The sequence below is a fragment of the Sus scrofa genome, unplaced genomic scaffold (genome assembly GCF_000003025.6).
Source record: "Sus scrofa isolate TJ Tabasco breed Duroc unplaced genomic scaffold, Sscrofa11.1 Contig944, whole genome shotgun sequence".
Lineage (NCBI taxonomy): Eukaryota > Metazoa > Chordata > Mammalia > Artiodactyla > Suidae > Sus > Sus scrofa.
Genome location: NW_018085356.1, coordinates 577,617 through 596,868, shown reverse-complemented (window position 1 = coordinate 596,868; position 19,252 = coordinate 577,617). Strand labels below are relative to the sequence as shown.

At 62.8% G+C, this 19,252-nt stretch overlaps 2 protein-coding genes across 2 annotated transcripts in view; one reads left to right on the top strand and one right to left on the bottom strand.

Annotated features, from left to right (window-relative positions):
* The window catches only part of COL6A2 (collagen type VI alpha 2 chain), a 34,765-nt gene extending 33,367 nt beyond the window's left edge, over positions 1 to 1,398 (top strand). The window contains 1 exon segment of the mRNA XM_021082499.1: positions 2 to 1,398. Within this exon segment, the coding sequence (XP_020938158.1) occupies positions 2 to 393 (392 nt within the window). The 3' untranslated portion in view covers positions 394 to 1,398.
* Positions 1,399 to 2,313: 915 nt separating this feature from the next.
* Positions 2,314 to 16,686, bottom strand: FTCD (formimidoyltransferase cyclodeaminase). Its single transcript, NM_214275.1, is given in 15 exon segments — positions 2,314 to 2,590; positions 3,545 to 3,640; positions 4,730 to 4,868; positions 5,082 to 5,125; positions 8,250 to 8,411; positions 8,501 to 8,528; positions 8,531 to 8,629; positions 8,902 to 8,963; positions 12,479 to 12,610; positions 12,707 to 12,844; positions 13,726 to 13,905; positions 13,995 to 14,083; positions 14,868 to 14,996; positions 15,833 to 16,016; positions 16,606 to 16,686. Coding segments are annotated over 15 exon segments (1,623 nt in total). The 5' UTR covers positions 16,660 to 16,686; the 3' UTR covers positions 2,314 to 2,503.
* Between the last annotated feature and the right edge of the window lie 2,566 nt (positions 16,687 to 19,252).

Below are 19,252 nucleotides of genomic sequence, written 5' to 3'. Positions count from 1 at the left end.
GTGGCCTTCCCGCTGACCTTCAACCTGACGGTCATCCAGGAGGCGCTGGCGAGCTCGCGCTACCTCAACTCCTTCTCGCACGTGGGCACGGGCATCGTGCACGCCATCAACCAGGTGGTGCTCGGCGCCCCGGCCGGGGCGCGCCGCCACGCCGAGCTGGCCTTCGTGTTCCTCACGGACGGCATCACGGGCAACGAGAGTCTGGAGGAGGCGGTGCACTCCATGCGCAAGCAGAACGTGGTGCCCACCGTGGTGGCTGTGGGCAGCGACGTGGACGCGGATGTGCTGTCCAAGATCAGCCTGGGCGATGAGGCCGCCGTCTTCCGCGAGAAGGACTACGACAGCCTGGTCCAGCCCGGCTTCTTTGACAGGTTCATCCGCTGGATCTGCTAGCGCCCCCCGACCCCCCACCCCAGCCCCCTGCCCCGCCCCTCCTGGCCCCACGAGCCCCACTCCTGGCCCCCCGACACCCCCTGGGCGCTGTCCCCCTGTCCGTGGTGCTACTCAGACCCCAGGAGGGGTCCTGCACGCAGAAGACTGTCTCTCCTCGTGTGGGTGTAAAGTCAGCAGTGGAGGACCCCCGCCCACCACCCTCGGTGCCTTCCGACCATGCCCCGCCCGCTATGCCCTCTTGGGACCCGGGGGCTTCCTGGGCCGGCCTCTTTCAGCCCAGCCTCCTTCCCAGACCCATCCTCCCTCCAGTGCCCTCCGCAGGCTCTCTGCCAGCCCTCCTGGCCCGGCTCCCAGGTCTCTGGGGGTCACTTGCCCCCATCAGAGTGAGTGGTGACCACAGGCCCTGCCCCCACTGTGTACACACTCCCTAGCCCAATAAAGGCTTTGAACCCCTTTGGCTCCCCAACTCCCAAGTGTCTGTGCCATGGGGATGCTGGGACCATTCACATAACCCATGCTCACCCCTTGGGGTCCCCCAGATTGCTCTGTGCCTCAACCATGGAATCCACCTCCGCTTGGTTGGCTTTGGGCTGAAAACAGCGCTGACCAACGAAATCTCTCTCTGTCCCCAAGCGGGGCCTCAGCACGTTAGGATGTCTGTTTGCATGGGGATATTTTAAGGAGGGAGCCTGATGGTATAGACAGGTCAGGAGGATTCTGTGGTGGGGCAGACACGCTTGGTCACAAACACTTAGCTCAAGCGCCTTCCTGAATGTATCTTACATTTCACTACAAAACGGTGAAGGAAAAATCGGGAAAGAATGAGGGAATAAAAAGCATATTAAGTAGGAGTCTCTCTGAACTTGAAAGATATCCAGGCCTCTGGTTAAGTAGAAATAAAATTCAGCATTTGATCTGCTCTCTTTACGTAGTGAAGGAAGGAAGCATTAAGAATCTCTATCTACTCGTGTTTGTGGTGACCTAAATAAACACTACACGGACAAAGAGGGAATTCAGTGATTTCCTGAAAAGGACACGAAGGGGCTGGTGGGGACGGGGCGGTGGGGCTTCTCTGCGGGAATCTCTGCAAATCCCAGGTTTGGGACCACGGATCACTCTGCCTATTTTAAAAGGTGGAGCCTCCACCTGCAGCTGCCTGGTGATGCTGGTCCCGCAGCAGCCAAGCAGACCTCCAGCCCTCGCAGCTCGAAGCCTCAAGGGTGTTACCCTCCTGGGGCAACACAGCCACCTGCCTGGGCCTCCAGGTCCCCCAGGGTCCCCCCACACACACTTCCTGCCTGCTCCACCTCCTCCTTGGCCCCACCCAGGACCCCAAGGCCCTCCCTCTATCACCATAGAGTCTGATAGAGGGTCTGCCAGGTGGGGCTGGGTCTGCCTTGTAGCCCCCAGTCCTGGGGAGTCTCCACACCCACACTCCCTCACCACCCTGGCCCTGCAGGGGACATGGCAGAAGACAGAGGGCCCCTGGTCCCCTGACCTGGCTCCCCCACCACTGGGCCTCGCCCCGAGCTTTCACTGAGAAGTCAGCACCCAGTGCCAAGGACCCCTTCCCGGGACCCCCGCTGCGAGGCTTTGCCGTCTCTTGCTGGGACATGGGAAGTGGCCAAACATCACCGTCAACTCCTGGCCACCTGCTCCTTCTCCTCTCCTGTCCTGTAAGGAGCTGGCCCGGCCACCCCTCACCTCAGGGGAACCCCTGGTGCCCTCACCCATCGGGCAGCATGGCCCATGTCGCTCCATGAGAAGCAGAGGTCCTGCTAGGAGGTTCTGTCCCCCAATTGCTCTGGTGATGGTGCCGGGCTCTGGGGCCCCACACTCAGACATTGCGGGTTCCCTCCCTGCCGCTCAGCTCAGCCCTCCCCAGTCCCCCACTGGTCCCCCACACAGCCTGCACACACTGGTGTGTCATCACTTTACTGGAAGCCACAGGTGACAGAAGGTGATGCCACTGCCCCCAGAGCCCCCCCTTCCTTGCCCCCCACTCCCTGCCCTCTCCGGGCCCCCCAGGACAGGTCTGGAGGCCACCCTGTCGTCCAGACAGTGAGGGGCCACAGCAAGGACAGGGTCCAGGGAGGTGCCCCTCCCGCCGTCACGCCTGCCGGGCCTCCAGCCGGTCCAGCACCAGTGCCGCCTGGGTCTTGGCTTCCTGCAGGAGGCTGGAGATGCGCTGACGGACCTGACGGACACAGGGCCCGACATCGCCACGCCTGCCCCGCCCCGAGCCCGCTGCCCAGGCCTCCCTGCCACCTCCCGGGCTGTCCACTCTGGGTGACCCCGGCCCCTGATCTGAGGGCCCAGAGCTCCTCACGCGTCTCTCAGTGGGTATGGGAGGCGCCCGTCTGTCTTTCCTGAGATTTGGGGCCAGGCACACCCCAGCTCCCCCCTCCTGGTCTCCTCACTTTAGCCATGACTGCCGAGGGCACGGCTGCATCCCCAAGGCCCAACCTGAACGGACAGCTCTCAAGTGGCCTGCGTGTCATCTCGACGCCCACGTGGAGGCCAGCCACCTCCCTGATGGCCAAGCCCAGCCTGGCTGGAGCAGGAAGGTGGAGCCGCTGGCCCTGGAAAAGGCCAAGGGGCTCCCTTTCTGAGCTGGGACGCCTTTTTAAGGATGGTGGCAACGTCACAGAGCACGTGGGTGTTGGCCAGGGCTGGGGACAGGGTGACTGCAGGGGGACGAGACTGCTCCAGGGCGAGACAGGGTGTCGCACAGACCGTGGACACGCGCGATGCCGCGTTAACATGAGTTCCGTCCTCTGCGACTTTTACTCCGACCACAGCAAGAGCGACGTGACCACAAAGGCTGAAGCCGAGGCAACCGCAGGGCTTGCCTGCTCTGAATTCCCACGCCGCCCACCGGGTGACCCCGCCCTGGCCAGAGCCTCACGGGAGGGAGGGAGGGAGGGCAAGCTGGCGCCACAGAGAACCCGAGAGAAGGCCTCAGGACCCCCGATGCTCGGGCCCACGAGCCAGGCCTCGTCACCAGCGGGAGGCGGAGGAGTGGCTCGCCAGATGGGCACGTCCCTCCCTCAAGGACCCGCTGGCCAGGCCCCCGCAGGCCCGCGTCTGTGAACGCACCCCGAGGGCACCCTCCAGGCCTCTCGGTGGGCCCGCCAGAGCCCCTGCTCACCTGGGCCTTAAACGCGTCATCCGTGACATCTTTCAGGTTGATGAGCACGTTGAAATAGGCACCAAACACACCTGTCTCCAGGGCCTTGGCTGCCACCTGCAACAGCCACCAGGCAGGGCCGCGTCCGGGATGGGGTGCGTGGTGAGCTGCGCCCTGCCCACCCCTCAGCCCAGGGTCACGGGCTGGGGCCTCAGGCCTCATGTGAAGCGCAAGTGACGAGCCCGTGGGCTCCCAGGCGGCGGCTGGGCCGTCTCCTCTGGCCCGTCCAGAAACTGGAAGCAACCCCCCATCCCCCACCTTCTAGCAACTCCTATGCGTGAGGCCCCGCCTCCCGCACGCCACTGAGTCTGGTCACTGGGGCACAGGGTGAGCCTTCGCATGGCCCTCTGGAGCTGGGAGTCACTGGACAGAAGGCCACCCTCGGTGGCGGCGCGGGGAGGATCCAGGGCACGGGGTGGGGGACCACTCACCAGCCGGGTCCACACTCCCCAGCCTCGGGCCCTGACCGCATAACCAAATGCTGCCTCGTGCTGGGCCTGGCAGGAGCTGGCAGCAGGGGGGCCCTTACCCGTGAGCACGCGTGTTAGATGCTCATATGCCCCACCCGGCCGAGGGGTCAGGCAGCGCACAGATGGGCACCAGGAAGGGCCTAGAACTTGAAAACCTCAGCCTCTGTGCTCAGACAGCTGCCAGAACATTCTCAACAACTCACAGGCAGCCACCTTTCCAGGGAGAGGGGACACTTCTCTGCAGCCTCAGGACCAGGCACGGAACAGGTGTCTTCCCTGTAAAGACCCTGTGCCATGGGCTCGGGATGGGCAGCACACGTCCGGGCCTGCTCGGAGCTCCTGGCCCCGAGCCCTCCATGCGCAGGCCGTGGACAGGTGTATGCACACCTGAGAGCCACCCTGGGGCGTGGGAAGAAGGAGCAATGGCCAGGAAGGAGGGGCCGGGGCTTCCTGGGGGACGGTTGGGTATGGAACCTAGAGACACATCTGCGTTTCTGCCCCTCTGCCTGCAACCTTAACAAGACCCTGGATGCCCGCCTAGAAGTGGGTAAGCGAGCCGGCCCTGCGGCTGAGACTGACCACGACGCCCATGAAGAGCTGTGTCCAACCTGGTCCAGTAAACACCCAGGAAAGGGCAGTGGTGCCCACACGCATCCACACTGCCCCCACCGCGCACCTGCAGGTCAGATCGGCAGGCCAGGTTCCCACACAGGGCCAGCTCCTGCAGTGCCGGCCACAGCGAGGCCACCGTCTCCGCCAGCGCCAGGGGCACAGCCACTGCCTGCCTCAGCCCCTCCTGCAGGGCAGCCGCACGCCTGAAAGCGAGGGGCCAGTTGTCAGAGCCGGGGGTACCCAGGGACTGGCAAACCACCCTGCCAGCTCTGCTCCGAGCAGACAGACCCAGGGTGGGGCCCACAGGGAAACAGGTCTCTAATCACAACCCACCCCAGAGAGGGACTGAAGGCCTTTCGAGGTGCCTGGACGTGCGCGGCCCGGCGTAGCACCACCCCCAGCCACTGCCCACTCACCTGTCCTTGTCCTCGGGTGTGTCCTTGGGCAGCTTCATCGCTTTCTGCCAGGGCAAACACAGACACGCAGGGGTGAGTGACTGCGATGGGGGGCCTGTCCCCGCCACACAGGCCCCCGTAAAGGGAAGGGCTCCGGCAGTGCCCACACCACCCTGCAGGGTCAACACCCAGACGTGCTCCTGCCCGTTCTGGGTTGATCGGCCCTGGTGTCAGGCCTGCTGGGAGCCAAAGGGCTAGGCCAGAGGGCAAGAGGTGCCCAGACCCAGGCCCGCCCGCGGCACAGTCTCCGGTCACAGCAACTGTACAGCCTCCCAGATCCAGGCATGAGCTTCAAGGCCGGAACCCCTGTCCAGAAGGTGCCACACAACCAGCGTCCTCCTGGGAGCGGTCCCGCGAGGCGTCCTCCGCTCGTGCTGTGAGCACCTGGCTCCCATGCCCGCCGACCGGCTCTGCCCACGGGCAGGGTCTCTGGACGGGTCAGGGCAGCTGGCCGGGTTCGGGCCCTTCTGCTTTCGTTGTTTCGGCCAAATCACCACCCAGAAGTCGTTACCAGTCTGCTGGCCCGTCAGCAAACAGTCCCCGGACCCGACCGGAGCCAGGTTCCGCCAGCACCGACGCGCGGCTCCAGTCCCCGGCGCTCTGCTCTCGCCCGCGGGACCTGGGCTCTGTCTCCACGGCGCAGCTCTCTGCCCACTTTGTCGGGTCTGCTTCGCGCAGCCGTGTCTGTGTCCACTGGAGGCGGCCCACCGGTCAGGCGTGTTTTCTGATTCCTCGTGAGGCTTGTTTTGGGGACGGAGGGAGCACACGGCCACCTCTCGACGCCGTCTAGGAATTGCTGATGTATTTGGTGGGCCGTAAGGATGTTTTCTGATTTTTTTCAAAAGTCCATCTTCGGAGTTCCCGTCATGGCACAGCAGAAACGAATCCAACTAGGAACCATGAGGTTGTGGGTTCGATCCCTGGCCCCACTCAGTGGGTTAGGGATCCGGCGTTGCCGTGAGCTGTGGTGTAGGTCGCAGACACGGCTCGGATTCCGCGTTACCGTGGCTCTGGCGTAGACCTGCGGCTACAGCTCCGATTCGACCCCTAGCCTGGGAACCTCCCTCCATATGCCACGGGTGCGGCCCTAAAAAAAGACAAAAGCCAAAAAAAAAGTCCTTCTTGTTGCTGACTGGGAACATACACCAGCGCAGTGTCTCCTGTTGTCACATATGTGTGTGTGTGGTGCTCTCACGTGTGTGTGATGATCTCACACGTGTGTGCGTGATGCTCTCAAAATGTATAGAAATGGCCCTCCCGTAGCCCCGCCACTCCACCAGTGCATGTGTGTGTGAGGGAGAGAGATTGCCACTGGCTCTACATTTATTTTCTCCATTTTGTTTTAGGTCTTCTCTAAACTACCCCTTCTGCTATTTTCCTTTTTCTCTCCTTTTTTTTTTTTTTTTTTTTTTTTTTGCTTTTTTAGGGCCACACCCATGGCACATGGAGGTGGAGTCCAATCGGAGCTATAGCTGCCAGCCTCTGTCACAGCCACAGCTACACCAGATCCAAGCCGCATCTGCAACCTACACCACAGCTCATGGCAACACTGGATCCTTAACCCACTGAGCGAGGCCAGGAATCGAACCCACATCCTCATGAATGCTAGTGGGGTTCGTTAACTGCTGAGCCACCATGGGAACTCCCTATTTCTCTTTCCTGTCTTTTGATTAGATTTTCATTTTCTACTCCTCTTCCCATTTGTTCTACATTTATTTGTCTTATTTCTAATTTCGAGTTGGAATTTTTAGCATTTGTTCTTAATATTAATAATTATATATTAATATTTATACGTGTGCTTCTCTTTAAACACCTCTCCATGTCCGAAGTTCACCAGAGCACAGCTGCCTAAAGACCCGTGGGAGGCCGTCGCTAAGGCCGGCCTAGGGGGCTGTTTAAACTACCCAGGAAACACCGCACCCAGGAAAGAGCAAGAGAAAGACTGAAGATTCGATGACATAAAAACACAAACTCGTGCTGTCAGAAACCAGCACAAGTGAGGTCAAAAGTCACGCAGTGCCCCCTGCCTTGCCAGAAGTTGTGGTGAGCGCTAAGAGAAAGGAGAGAAAAGGACCCTTCGCGTTCCTGAAAAGGACATAAAACCGCTGCACAATGCCTGGAAATGCCCCTCCCGCAGCTCCAGGCGTGATGAGGCACTCCTGCCAGGGCAGCACGGCCACGGTCGTGGGACTGGGGGGCAAGGACCACTCCCGGCCTCCATCTGCACAACTGCTACCAGGGCCACGGGGCAGCATCCTTCAAAGGGGAAACGCGCCCACCCTGGGGCCACAACCCTTCCCAAATCACTGCTACAGCCTGCCCACCACGTGCGTGCCCAGCGACGGCTGCCAGCGGTGCGGGGACTCAGCTTCAGTCAGAGGGTCACCTCCTCTGTCGTGACGCCCTCAGACGAGACTGTCCCCAGGTGCAGACTCAGGCTCACATCAGCGCCCAGAGGTCACCCCCAAGGTCACCTGGCCCACGTGCTCCTGCCCCTGCCCATCCCCAGGCGGGTCCGGCTCCCTCCCTCCCGCCTCTCCTGGGTGCCCCCCAGTGGATCTGCTTTCAGACGTGCCTGGGACTTCCTCTCCTTACACTCCGACCTGTGCCCCGGCTCTGACAGACGCCCTTCTCTGCCGCCCTCCTGGACCCAGTCTGGATCTAGCCACCTGCACGTCCCGCCTCACTGGAGGGTCCCAGCTCCGCGGTGGCCCTTTCCGCCGGGGGCTGAACCGTCCTCTCTGACCTCTGAGACGTGACACCCAGCATTTCTCTGGGAAGGTTTCTGCTCCCGCCCTTCCCAGGACCTGAGCTCTTCTGGGGACCCTGCCCTGCTCCAGCGCCTGAAGGTCTGGGTGCCGGCCCTTCAGGGGACTCAGAGAGAGCTGGGCCGGGGGGCACTGGGCCTGGCCAAGCCTGGGGCAGGTGCCCTTCTCCCCTCCCACCCCGCCCTGTGCCAACCCCACTGGGCTCAGCCCTGCCCAGGCGGGAGGCAGGGGCTGAGGGCAGCGAGCCCGCTCTCCCCTCCGGCCCCTCCTCTGTGACCCGGCCCAGGCTTCTCTCTGTCCACAGACCCCGTTCTCGCTGGGGCTGCTTGGCGGGCGGGCGGGGGGCCGTGTGCACACGCACCAGGTAGGCCTCGAAGGCCCGGGCGTCAGCGTCCACCAGCGAGGTCAGCTTGGCTGAGGCCGCGTGGAAGGGCGGGATCAGGCGGCGCATGGTGGCGTCCAGGTGCTCGAACTGGCGCCGCCCGTAGGTCATCAGGCCGACCATGGAGGCCAGCGCAGCACCCTGTGGGGGGGGAGCTCGTGGGACCCACCAGGCCGGCGCGCTGACCCCGCCGGCCCCGCTCCGCGCATCCCAGCCCAGGCCCCACTCACCATGGCTGCAGTGGCTGCGGCCACAGAGCCGCCCCCGGGGCCGCCGAGCGGGAGCCCACCTCGCGGACAAAGGTGCGCAGGGGCTTGTGCAGCAGGCTCTGCTCAGGCCCAGCTTCGGGGACGAGGTACCTGCGGGGGCGGGGTGCAGGCGTGCTGGGGGCGGGTGGTCTGCCTTGGGCAGGGACAGGGGATGGGGGCACAGGGTCCTGGGTTGTTGCTGCCAGGCAGGGAGGCTGGGGCCAGGCCGCCCTCCCCTTGCCCGCACCAGCACAGGGGAGGGGCCTGGGCCCTGTGGGCACCACAGCTGCGGGGTGGGGGCTGACCAGACAGGACAGAGCGAGCCCCACGCCTGGCGATGGAGCGGGGTTCTGGAAGGGCTGCGGGGTGGGGGGGCTGCTCACTCGATAATCCGCTCCTTGGGTTTGAAGGGAGCCAGGGAGTCCAGGCCCAGCCGATTCACCACCTGGAAGAGGGGCCGGTGACCTGGAGTCCCCTCGACGGCGAGGCCCCATTGCTGCCACCCCAGGGGCCTCTGGCCGCCCCCGCCCACCAGCAGCCAGCGAGGCAGGTCCCGGCCCAGCGCAGGGGCCCACACGACCTCTGGACCGTCACCCGGTCACCCGGGCCTGCGGCCGGAAAGAGGCCGGGACAACTGCCTCCTGGGACAAGATTCCAGCTGCCCGGGAGTCAGAGCCGCTCTGGTTCTTGAAGGCCGGGCGGCCTCATCTGTCCAAATGCCAGACTTGCGTGACGAAGAGCCCATTTTACTTAAATTCAAAATAAAGTCGGAAATGTCTCAATTTCAGAGCAGAATTCTTTCCACAGAAGAGCCCTGCAGACGCTTTACAGTCCTGGGGGGCGGCAGCACAGCCCCAGCCCCGTGAGCCTCAGGCTGCACTCTCCACACAAAATAGCAGGTGACGAGCACAGCCTGAAGCAGTGAAGCCCAGCCCGGGGGACGGCCTGGCACCCCGAGGGCTGGCCCTGCGCAGAAAGCCCCAGAAAGAGGAGCAGCAGCATCAAGCGTGTATTCCAGTGCCGGGGAAGCCAGCGGGACATAACGCACATCCTTCCACGCCAGAAATGCCCAGAAAGCCTCCCCTCCCGGAGGCTGGCTCCCCTAGAGGCGTCTGAGCAGCCCCTCCAGAGTGGGGGTCAGACTGGAGACCCCTGAAAGACGACGTTGCCAAGGATGAATTAGGAAAAAGCCACCGGCCGCAGGAAGTAACTGGGGACGTCCTGGTCTTTGACGTGCCTTTGGTGAAGCAGGAAAACATCTCTCCTGGGAACTCTAACCACACGCCTCCCCGCCGGGAGGAGGGCCACGGTTGACACAGCATCCTCTCCCTGCGGAGTCCCACAGCCCCAGGCAGAGCCTCATCTCAAGCGATCTCAGAGGCAAACGCCAGCAGGCATCGGAGAAGTGCCACGGAGCAAAGTACGGAGAGCGGGCCCAGCATCCAAGCCACAAACGCAAGAACACGCATCACGCTGACGGTCGACAGACACGAGGGCTTGCAAAGAGAACTTCAAAGACTGCCGACCTCAGAATTTTCAAAGAGTATGAAAAAGCGTGTGCAAAGAAGAAGAAACGCATCAAACGCATTAATAAGCGTAAACACATGTGGGGGTGAACGCTTCCTACAGAGGATGCAGCTAGAAAATTCTCGATGCTGCTAAAACTCGCGGCTGGAATTTCAGAGGAACTGAGTGTTTACACGTCCTTAAACTACCTCCCCGCGGAGCTTTCATTAGCGACAAAAGCAGAAACAGAAACGGTGTTGTGACCTAGGCAGGGACGCCAACGTGCAACTCGAGAGGGACCCAGGTCACGCCGTGGGGAGGACACCACACCGCTTCCGTGTCCCTCCCGCCAAGCGCGCACAGCCGCAGCCAGCCCTGGGCCCACAGATAAAGTCCCCAAGGAACCCTGCTTGGAAAATTAGCTTGATTGTGAAATCCAGCCACAGACAGATGGGAAAGGGCAGAGGTCAGAGTGATGTCACGTTCAGAACCAAACTAAGTGCCTGTGCAGAGTTGATACTGCGGATACGGCTCTAGAAGATAAGCATTACAATATGACAGTGTAAAACAACAGCGCAGCCACTGAAATCTGGAGCAGGCATGGCCACTCCCACAAGGGCGTTATTTTCTTGTCTTTCTTCACCAAGAGTGGAGTTCCCGTCGTGGCGCAGTGGTTAACGAATCCGACTAGGAACCATGAGGTTGCGGGTTCGGTCCCTGCCCTTGCTCAGTGGGTTAACGATCCGGCGTTGCCATGAGCTGTGGTGTAGGTTGCAGACGTGGCTCGGATCCTGCGTTGCTGTGGCTCTGGCGTAGGCCAGTGGCTACAGCTCCGATTACACCCCTAGCCTGGGAACCTCCATGTGCCGCGGGAGCGGCCCAAGAAATAGCAACAATAACAACAACAAAAAGACAAAAGACAAAAGACAAAAAAAAAAAAAGAAAAGAAATGACAAAAACAATCCATTCTCAATTGCATCAAAAAGAATACAAGACTTAGGATATTAACTTCACCAAGGAGGCGAAAGACTTGCACCAAAAAAACTACAGAACATGCTGAAGGAAGTTAAAGACACGGTGAAGAGGACACAGCCACGTCCGTGCTGGGAAAACAGAGCTGGAGCAGCCCCCAGAGGGATCTGAGAGCCAGGGCCACACAGAATCCTGGACGGGGGGGGCGGATGGCTGCACGACTTATAAATGTCTTGAACACCGCGACCCATAACTACACCCAAAACTGGCTAAGATGACGAGTTTTATGTTACACATATATTAATTAAAAAAAAAACTGAAAAAGTATTTAACCACCAAAAGCAACCCCCCCCCCCATGTACCACAACAAAAACATCAGGAACTGGAGAGGAAGCCACGACAGGACCAAGTGCCACGTCTGCGACCCCACGGCAGGCCCAGCGCACAGGCCCGACGCGCCCCCCACCGAGGCCCAGCGGTGCCTCAGACACGGCATTTTTGACAAAGGCAATGTTTGTGGCAACCTTGCTTCAGCAGGTCTCTTGGTATCGTTCTCCCAACACTTTCCTGACAGCACCTGCTCACTTTGTGTCTGTGTCACATCCGGTAACACTTGCAGCGTCTCAAACCCTCCGCAGCAGGAAGAGCACAACTCTGAAAGGCTCAGGTGGCCGTCAGCCTTTTTGGCAGTAACGTACTTTGAAACGAGGGATGTACGTGGTTTGGTTGGTGTTTTAGAGAGAATGCGCGGCTGCACAGACAAAGCCCACGGCCGAGTCTGAGCACAACTTTCTACGCGCCGGGAAACCAACACCTTCCTGTGAGCCGCTGAACTGCAGGGGCCCGGAACCGAACCTACGGTAACTCCAAGGTCTGCCTGTACTGACAGGAATTGGTCAAATTGGTACATCTGGATAAAGTCAAACATAGAGCTCAACACGTTGTTGTAAAGTAATCACCAGAATACCTCAAAACCAGAGGAGCTCCTCCATTTAACCCAAAGGAAACCACGGCCTCTCATGCCTAAAGAAAGGATGCGGTAGTCCAGCCATTTCTGCTCAGTTAGTACACACGAAAGGATAAATTCAATCTCCAAAAGCCAAAAACTTTCAGAAATTCAATCATGTGCTCAGTGTCAAAAACTCCCTCGAAAGAAAGAAGGGAGTTCCCACTGTGGCTCAGCAGGTTAAGGACCTGACATAGCGTCCATAGGGGTGAGGGTCTGATCCCTGGCCTCACTCATTGGGTTAAGGAGCCCTCATTGCTGTGGCTGCCGTGCAGGCCTGCAGCTGCAGATCCAATTCGACCCCTAGCCTGGGAACTTCCATATGCCACAGATGGGCTGTACAAATAAAAATAAAAAAACAGAGGAGGCGGCGGCCAGGCCTGGAGGACACGAGGGGTGCCGGCCAGAAGCCCCCCCACCGCCCCCACCCCGCAGCCGGCCCGGCCCCGCCCCTCCTCCCGGGCCCGACCCCCCACCAGCCGGATCCGGTGCTCGTCCTGCAGCAGGAAGAGGTTCTCCTTCTCGCAGTAGAAGGCGGCCGCGTCCAGGAGGGCCTTCAGCGGCACCAGGCCCACCAGCTGCGAGCCCACCACCGGGAGGCTCAGCTCCTGCGGAGGTCGGAGGTCAGGACGTGGACGCCCGGAGTGCTGGGCTGGAGAATGCTGCGGGGGCGGGGGAAGACTGCGGGGACCCGCCCCCCTCACCTGGGCTTCTCTGCAGGTCTCCTCGAAGACCGTGTGCAGCCCGGTGACCTCAAAGTCCAGGAGGTTTGTAGACACCTGAGCCAGGTTCTTCTCGTCCAGGTACCAGCCGATGGCCTGCACCTTCTTCAGGCGTCCTGGCTGCGAAGGACGAGGCTTTCCCAGACCCGCCTGCCCCTCCGCTCCGGGGCCCTGAACTGACAGCCCCTTCCTTAGCCGACCCGAGGCCTCCTCCTACCCGAGCCGAGGTGGGCGGGGCCTGAGACTGTGCCGGCTGCCCTGACAGTGGGGGGCGGTGGTGAGAGGGGGTCCTCCTCCCTCTGCCTCTGCTCCCTCATCTGAGCGGGGGAGGGGCTGCCCACCACGGGAAACCCAGGCCCCGCAGGGTCAGCACCGGGGCGCCTGTCCCCCGAGCTGCAGGGTCAGAGCAGGCCCTGCCACCGGCCAGCACCCCACCCACGCCCTTGTCCCTGGGGCTGTGTCCCTTCCTCCCACCCACCCCTCACTCAGAGCCCAGCTCTCGCCCTTGGAGCCACTCAGGCCACCTGGGGGGACCTCTGACTTCAGCCAGAGCACAGAGGATCTGGGGGTTGCTATGCTTTCATGTTGTTTTTGCAGAACCAAGTCTGCAGGACGCAGCTGCCCCCGGCCCGGGCTCTGGGGTGGGGCTGCCAGGTGCACATGGCATCACCCTCCACCTCCTTCACCAGGTATCTCGGGGTCTACCTGTGTCCAGCTTGAACTTTCTGTGAGAGGGATGCTCAAACTAGGTGACAGCCACTGCGGCAGACTTGGTGGATCGGGGCACCTAGGGGTCCCCGGGGCACCTGGGGGTACTGGGGGCCCCCGAGGGCACCCAGGGCTCAGAAGCATCTGTTTCCCAGCAGTGGACACCCTGGTGGGCTGGTCAGCAGGTCCACCCGTGGCACCACCCAGCCCCGACCCTCTCTGGCTGGCCCCTCGGACTCCACAAGGACATGCTGGCCCTCGGGGGTCCCGGGCACAAGCCGGCGGCCGCCCACCTGGTCCTTCCCGCGGCCCTGCTCCCGCAGGTCGAGGGCAATGCGGTGCGCCTGCTCCCTGGTGCTGAGCAGGTTGATGTTGAACGCGAGGAGGAACTTCCGCGCCCCCGCGACCGTGGCCCCCCAGCTGGGGACGAAGGCGCTGGGGCCGAAGTCAGGGGCCCACTCGGCCTGCTTGAGCTGTGGGGACACCACCAGGTGAGGGGGGACGAGGGCCCCCCGCCCTGAGGGCCCGCCCCAGACCGCCCGCCCTGGCGGGGGACACGCACCTTCTCAGGGAGGGCCTCGTACTCCCCAGCCCGGAGGGCGGGCAGGGACTGGCGACCGGCCGTCCGCGCCGCCTCGCCGTAGAGGTACACTGCAAGGGGAGCCTGCTCAGGCCCCGGGCCGTGGCGGGGCGGGACCCCCACCCCTGGAGGGGGCAGACGCCCCCCATCGCTGGGCGTTAGCAGTCACTGACCTGGGCACTCCGTGGGGGCCACGACCCCTCCTCTGCCCCGCCCCTGCCACCCCTGCACAGACGCCCCAGAAAAAGCCACTGCCCACCCACAAGAATCAGGAGCAGACTCGAGGGGCTGGAAGGATATTCAGATTTGTCTCCAAAACGCATTTTCCTTGAACCATAAGCATGTACACACTTTAGGGAACGCAGACAAAAGGGAACGAAACTCACCAACCGCCAACACCTGCACAAGCTTGGTGACACCCGGCGTGCTGTGCCCCAGCCCCGGCCCAGCCCACAGCGCAAGGGCCGGGCCTGCGCCCCAGGCTCACAAGTACCCGGCCCGCCCTGCGCTGGGCCTTTCCTTGGTTGGGTTAACGCCCCAAAGCAAAGTCATCCTGTTGGGGCGCGGGCGGTTTAGGGCCCTCCGTGCTGCCCAAGTCCTCGAGGAACAGCCGCTCCATCCCGCCGCCCGGCAGTGTCAAGCCGCGCCTGACACGGCCCCGTCTGTTCGAGCGGCTTGTACCAGTTTGTCTCATGGTGGGAGAAGTGGCACATACTCCTGCCATCACACACCTGCCCCATAGGTTCCTTTTCTTAAAATCCGCACGTTTAAGGATGCGAGGGCGGAGATCCAGGAGGGACGCCCGCTGCTGATAGGAACGGACGTGGGGAGGGTCAGGCTGGGCCCCGCACTCACCTGGCACCCCCAGCTCCTCAGCCAGCCGCTGGCCAAAGGCCTGGGCACAGCGCACGCACTCGTCCATGGTGACACCGCGCACCGGGATGAAGGGGCACACGTCCAGGGCGCCCATCCGAGGGTGCTCCCCTGTGGAGAGAGGGGCAGAGGCGGTCCAGGTGTGGGACGTGGGGCGGACGCATCCGCAGACACGACCGCCAACTACCAGCCCGGTGCCACAGCATCTTCCTGGGGGACCCCTCCCTCTCCTGAAGCCACGCGGACGAGCTCTCGGTAGTGGGGGGGGACGGCCTCCACGTGCTGATTACAGAGCGTCCTCTCTCTCTTGTCTTTTTAGGGTCACACCTGCAGCATATGGAGGTCCCCAGGCGAGGGATCGAATCCAAGCTACAGCTGCTGGCCTACACCACAGCCACAGCAACGCGGGATCCGAGCCACGTCTGCGACCTACACCACAGCTCACGGCCACACCGGATCCTTAACCCACTGAGCAAGGGCAGGGATCGAACCTGCATCCTCCTAGTTCCTAGTCGGGTTCGTAACCCACGGAGCCACAGCGGGAACTCCAGAGCACCTTTCTCTTAACGGAGTCCCGCTGGGGGTTAATGGTCAGCAGTCCCCGCCGCCCCCTCCCCGCAGGCGGCGCCCCCTTCGGAGGTCAGCCTCCGTCTCTCTCCACCCGTTGGGATCATTTGCAACTTCCCTCCCCCACTGTGAGTGGCCACAGCCCCTGCCCTTTTGACCAGCTCCCCGTGCGTCCACCGACCTTTGACCCTACCGCCCAAAGAATGTGTTTGGTTTGTGGGCTATTGGCAGGTCGGGCCGTGTCCCCACACCCGGGGCCTGCACAGGGCTCTCGGGCCCCCTGAAACGTGGACGGGGTCCAAGGAGCATCTGGCCGGCCATCAGCCCCACGCCCTCTGCAGGTCCCGCAGGCCAGGCGGCCGCTGCGCTCAGGCCCTCACCATGGTGCCTGCTCATGTCGATGAGCTGGTAGGCGGCCCGGGCGGCATTGAGGGCCCCCTCCACCACATCCTCGGGGCGCCCCACGAAGGTGTAGACGGTGCGGTTGGTGGAGGGGCCGGAGTCCACGTCCAGCAGCACGCAGCCTGGGGTCTGAGCCACCGCTCGGGAAATGGCATCAATCACCTGGGGACAAAGCCAGCTCTGCACCTCAGTCTCCCCACGTGGAGGAGGAAGTGGGAGCGGCAGGGGGGCCGTGCCCTCTGCCCCCCACAGATGCGGGCCGGGCACTTGGGAATTCCCCAAAGAGCAGGAGCCCTGGGGACGAGGCAGCGGGAAGCGCCTCCGGGAGAAAGTGAGGCAGGAAGCAGACACCAGGCAGAGGGGCGGCCGGGCCGAGAAGGTGACCTTCAGGCAAGGTCACAGAGGGTCAGGCTCCCAGGAGGCCTGCATCTGGGGAGGCCCATGAAGGGCCTGGAAGCTTCCAAGGCTGCAAGAAGCCCCACCCGGCACCCTGCCGGTTTCCTACAGATCTCAGGAGCATGAGAACAGCACCCACCTTGCAAGACAGGGGGTGCAGTGCACGGCGCCGGCGCCCGCACACAGCCCATGGGGTGGGCTGGAGGGTCCCGTTTTTACAGAGAAGCCAAGTCATCTGCCCTGGCTGCCCGCTGCCCTGTCCCCACTCCCCACGCACGTCCCTTTAGAAGATAAGCCCCCACCCCACCCTGAGCCTCCTGTGCTGCCCCCGCCACCCCCACCCATGACACCTCACCTCCTGGTTTTTCCCCTCCGAGAAGTTGGGGACACATTCCACCAGCTGGGACATGGCCCAGCCGCAACCTGGACGCTCCTCTCACAGGCAGAGGCGGGAAGGAGGGACAGAGCTCTGGGCCCCGGCGGGTCCTTTATACACTTGGCAGGCCCTCCCCGGGCCCAGGCTTCTTATTAACTGAAGCCGAGCGCGGAGGGCAGCGGGGCCTGTGCAAACACAAGGCAGACCTGGGGGTGGGGGAGGGCAGAGCCAGGACCCCTGGAGCTGTGGGGGGCGGGGAGGAGGGCGGAGGGCATGGGCTCCCCTGGAAGAAGCACCTGTGACCTGCCCCACTCCCAACCCGGGAAAGTCCTCACAGGCCTGGCCTCAGGTCAGCCCAGGCTCCAAGCCAGCTTGGCCCAGGCCCCCGGTGACCCTCTGGGTGGCCCTCCAGCCTCTGCTTCTTCATGTAACAGCCGAGCCTCAGGGCCACAGGGCGATGAGGGTCTGTGAGACCCCAGCACTGGACCTGGCTCTCAGCAGAGGCAGCTCCGCCTGGCCAGGCAGGAGAGCTGGGGGAAGGGTGCATGCAGGTGCCTGGGTGCTGCCCATGGGGCAGGCAGGGGAGGCTCGCCTGAGAGCGGCTGGCTGTTGCTGGGGCCAGAGGCTCCCACTAGGGGGCGACACACCCCAGGTCAGAACCACAGGGCCCTGGGCTCAGGGGGCCAGCTGGGTCAACTCCCACCTTAAGTCCTTCGAGGATTTGTTTTGCTTTTTTTTAGGGCTGCACCTGCAGCATATGGAGGTTCCCAGTCCAGGAGTCTAATCGGAGCTGCAGCTGCTGGCCTACAACACAGCCACAGCAACGGAAAATCCAAGCTTTGACTGCAACCTATACCACAGCTCACGGCAACCCCGCATCCTTAACCCACCAAGTGAGGCCAGGGATCGAACTCGAGTCCTCATGGATACAAGTTGGGTTCTTAACCCACGGAGCCGCAATGGGACTTCCTCCTTCGTAGTTTTTGAACAGGGGGTGTTTCCATCCCGCAAAGGCCCACCAGTCACGTGGTCATCCTGGCAGCCCATGGACCCCCACAGGCCCCTCCCAAGAACCGGCTGCACCCATGTGTGGCCTTCCCAGAAGCAGGCACCCCACACAGCCTTGGGGCGGTCAGTGTCGGAGGTGCTTGCCACCACAGGGGTCTCTCAGGTCCCCAGCCGACTGGCCCTTGGGAAGCCCCCCATCCCACCCAAGCAGCCGTTCACGGGGACTGGGAGAGGGGGAGTGGGTGGGCGACTGTGGGTGAACATGTGTGTGTGGCGGCCGTACCGCCCCCAGGTCCCAGGAGGGGGTGTGGGAGCCCCAGCAGCAGCTGGCACCCTGCAGGCTCAACCAGGGCAGCTCCCAAACCCAGGTCCTAACCCCAGGTCCCACCCAAAAGAACCTGCAGCCCCCCCCGGGGGGGAAGTGCCTGTCAGGTGGCCCTGCGCCAAGCAGAGGCCCCCACAGGGTGGGCGCTGGCACCTGGGAGGGGAGGGCAAGGGTAGGCTGAACTGTGAGACCCCTGCCCAAATTTATGTCCTGAATTCCTAATCCCCAGTGTGACTGTGTTTGGAGACGGTGTTTGCAGCAGTAATTAGGTTAAAACGAGGTCGCTGGGCTGGGCCCTGGTCGTTGCATCCTTCTGTGATGACCGCTCGACGACACAGGGAGAAGACCGCCGTCTACACGCCAAGGGAAGAGGCCCCAAGAGGAGGCACCCAGCACACCCAGGTCCCAGACTTCAGCCTCCAGAACCGTGAGATGATACATTTCCACTGTTTAAGTGGCCCGTCTGTGGTACTGGCTGCAGCACCCAAGCTGACGGAAAGACGCACCAGGCCATGAGGAGCAAGGGACGGGGCCCCTCGCCCCTCCATCCTCACGCCGTAGCAGAGAGGGAACCAGAGGCCCTCCCTGCCAAGGCCAACCCAGGAAGGCTTCCTGACTGCAGGGCTGGGCTTGGGGTGAGGTGGGGCCCGGGGCGCTTTCTAGGCCTCAGGAGAGACGCAGCCTGGCAGGAGCGGTGCTCTTTTTCCCGCGGAGACCCCTCTGAGCCAGGGCTTGGCCACGGCTGGGGGCGTAAGAGGCCCGGATGGGACCCAGTGCGATGCTGGGATCAGTTCCTGAACGCAGGTGCCATAAAGAGCTGCTGAGCAGGGCCCCTAGAGGGCGCCACCACGTACAGGGAAAAGAGACCTCGCCAAGGCCGGGGGCTGGATTCTGTTCCCATCTTCCAACCGGAGAGGCCTGGCTCCCGTTCCAGAACCCGGCAGCAGACAGCACATAAACCGGCTGCCCTGGGCCCACCTCACGGCCCCGCGCACCCACCCAGTTGCCGGCCTGAAGCTCTGCTGCCTGGGTCTTGAAATCCCTGACCTGGCAGCCAGGAGCCCGTGTCTGCCTTGAACCCCTGGCTCAGGCGCTACCCTCGGGAGACCCCCACTGGGCGGGACCCGCTGGCCCTTTCAGACCCCCCCCCGGGGGGGGGGAAGGGGCCGGGCCGGGGGCAGCGCCTCCGCCCTCAAAGAGCAGCGGGAGAGGAGCGACAGCAAACAGACGACTTTAATGCAGGGCCACTCGCCGCGCAGGTGTGGGCGGCGGGGCGGCGGCAGGTGCGCCCGC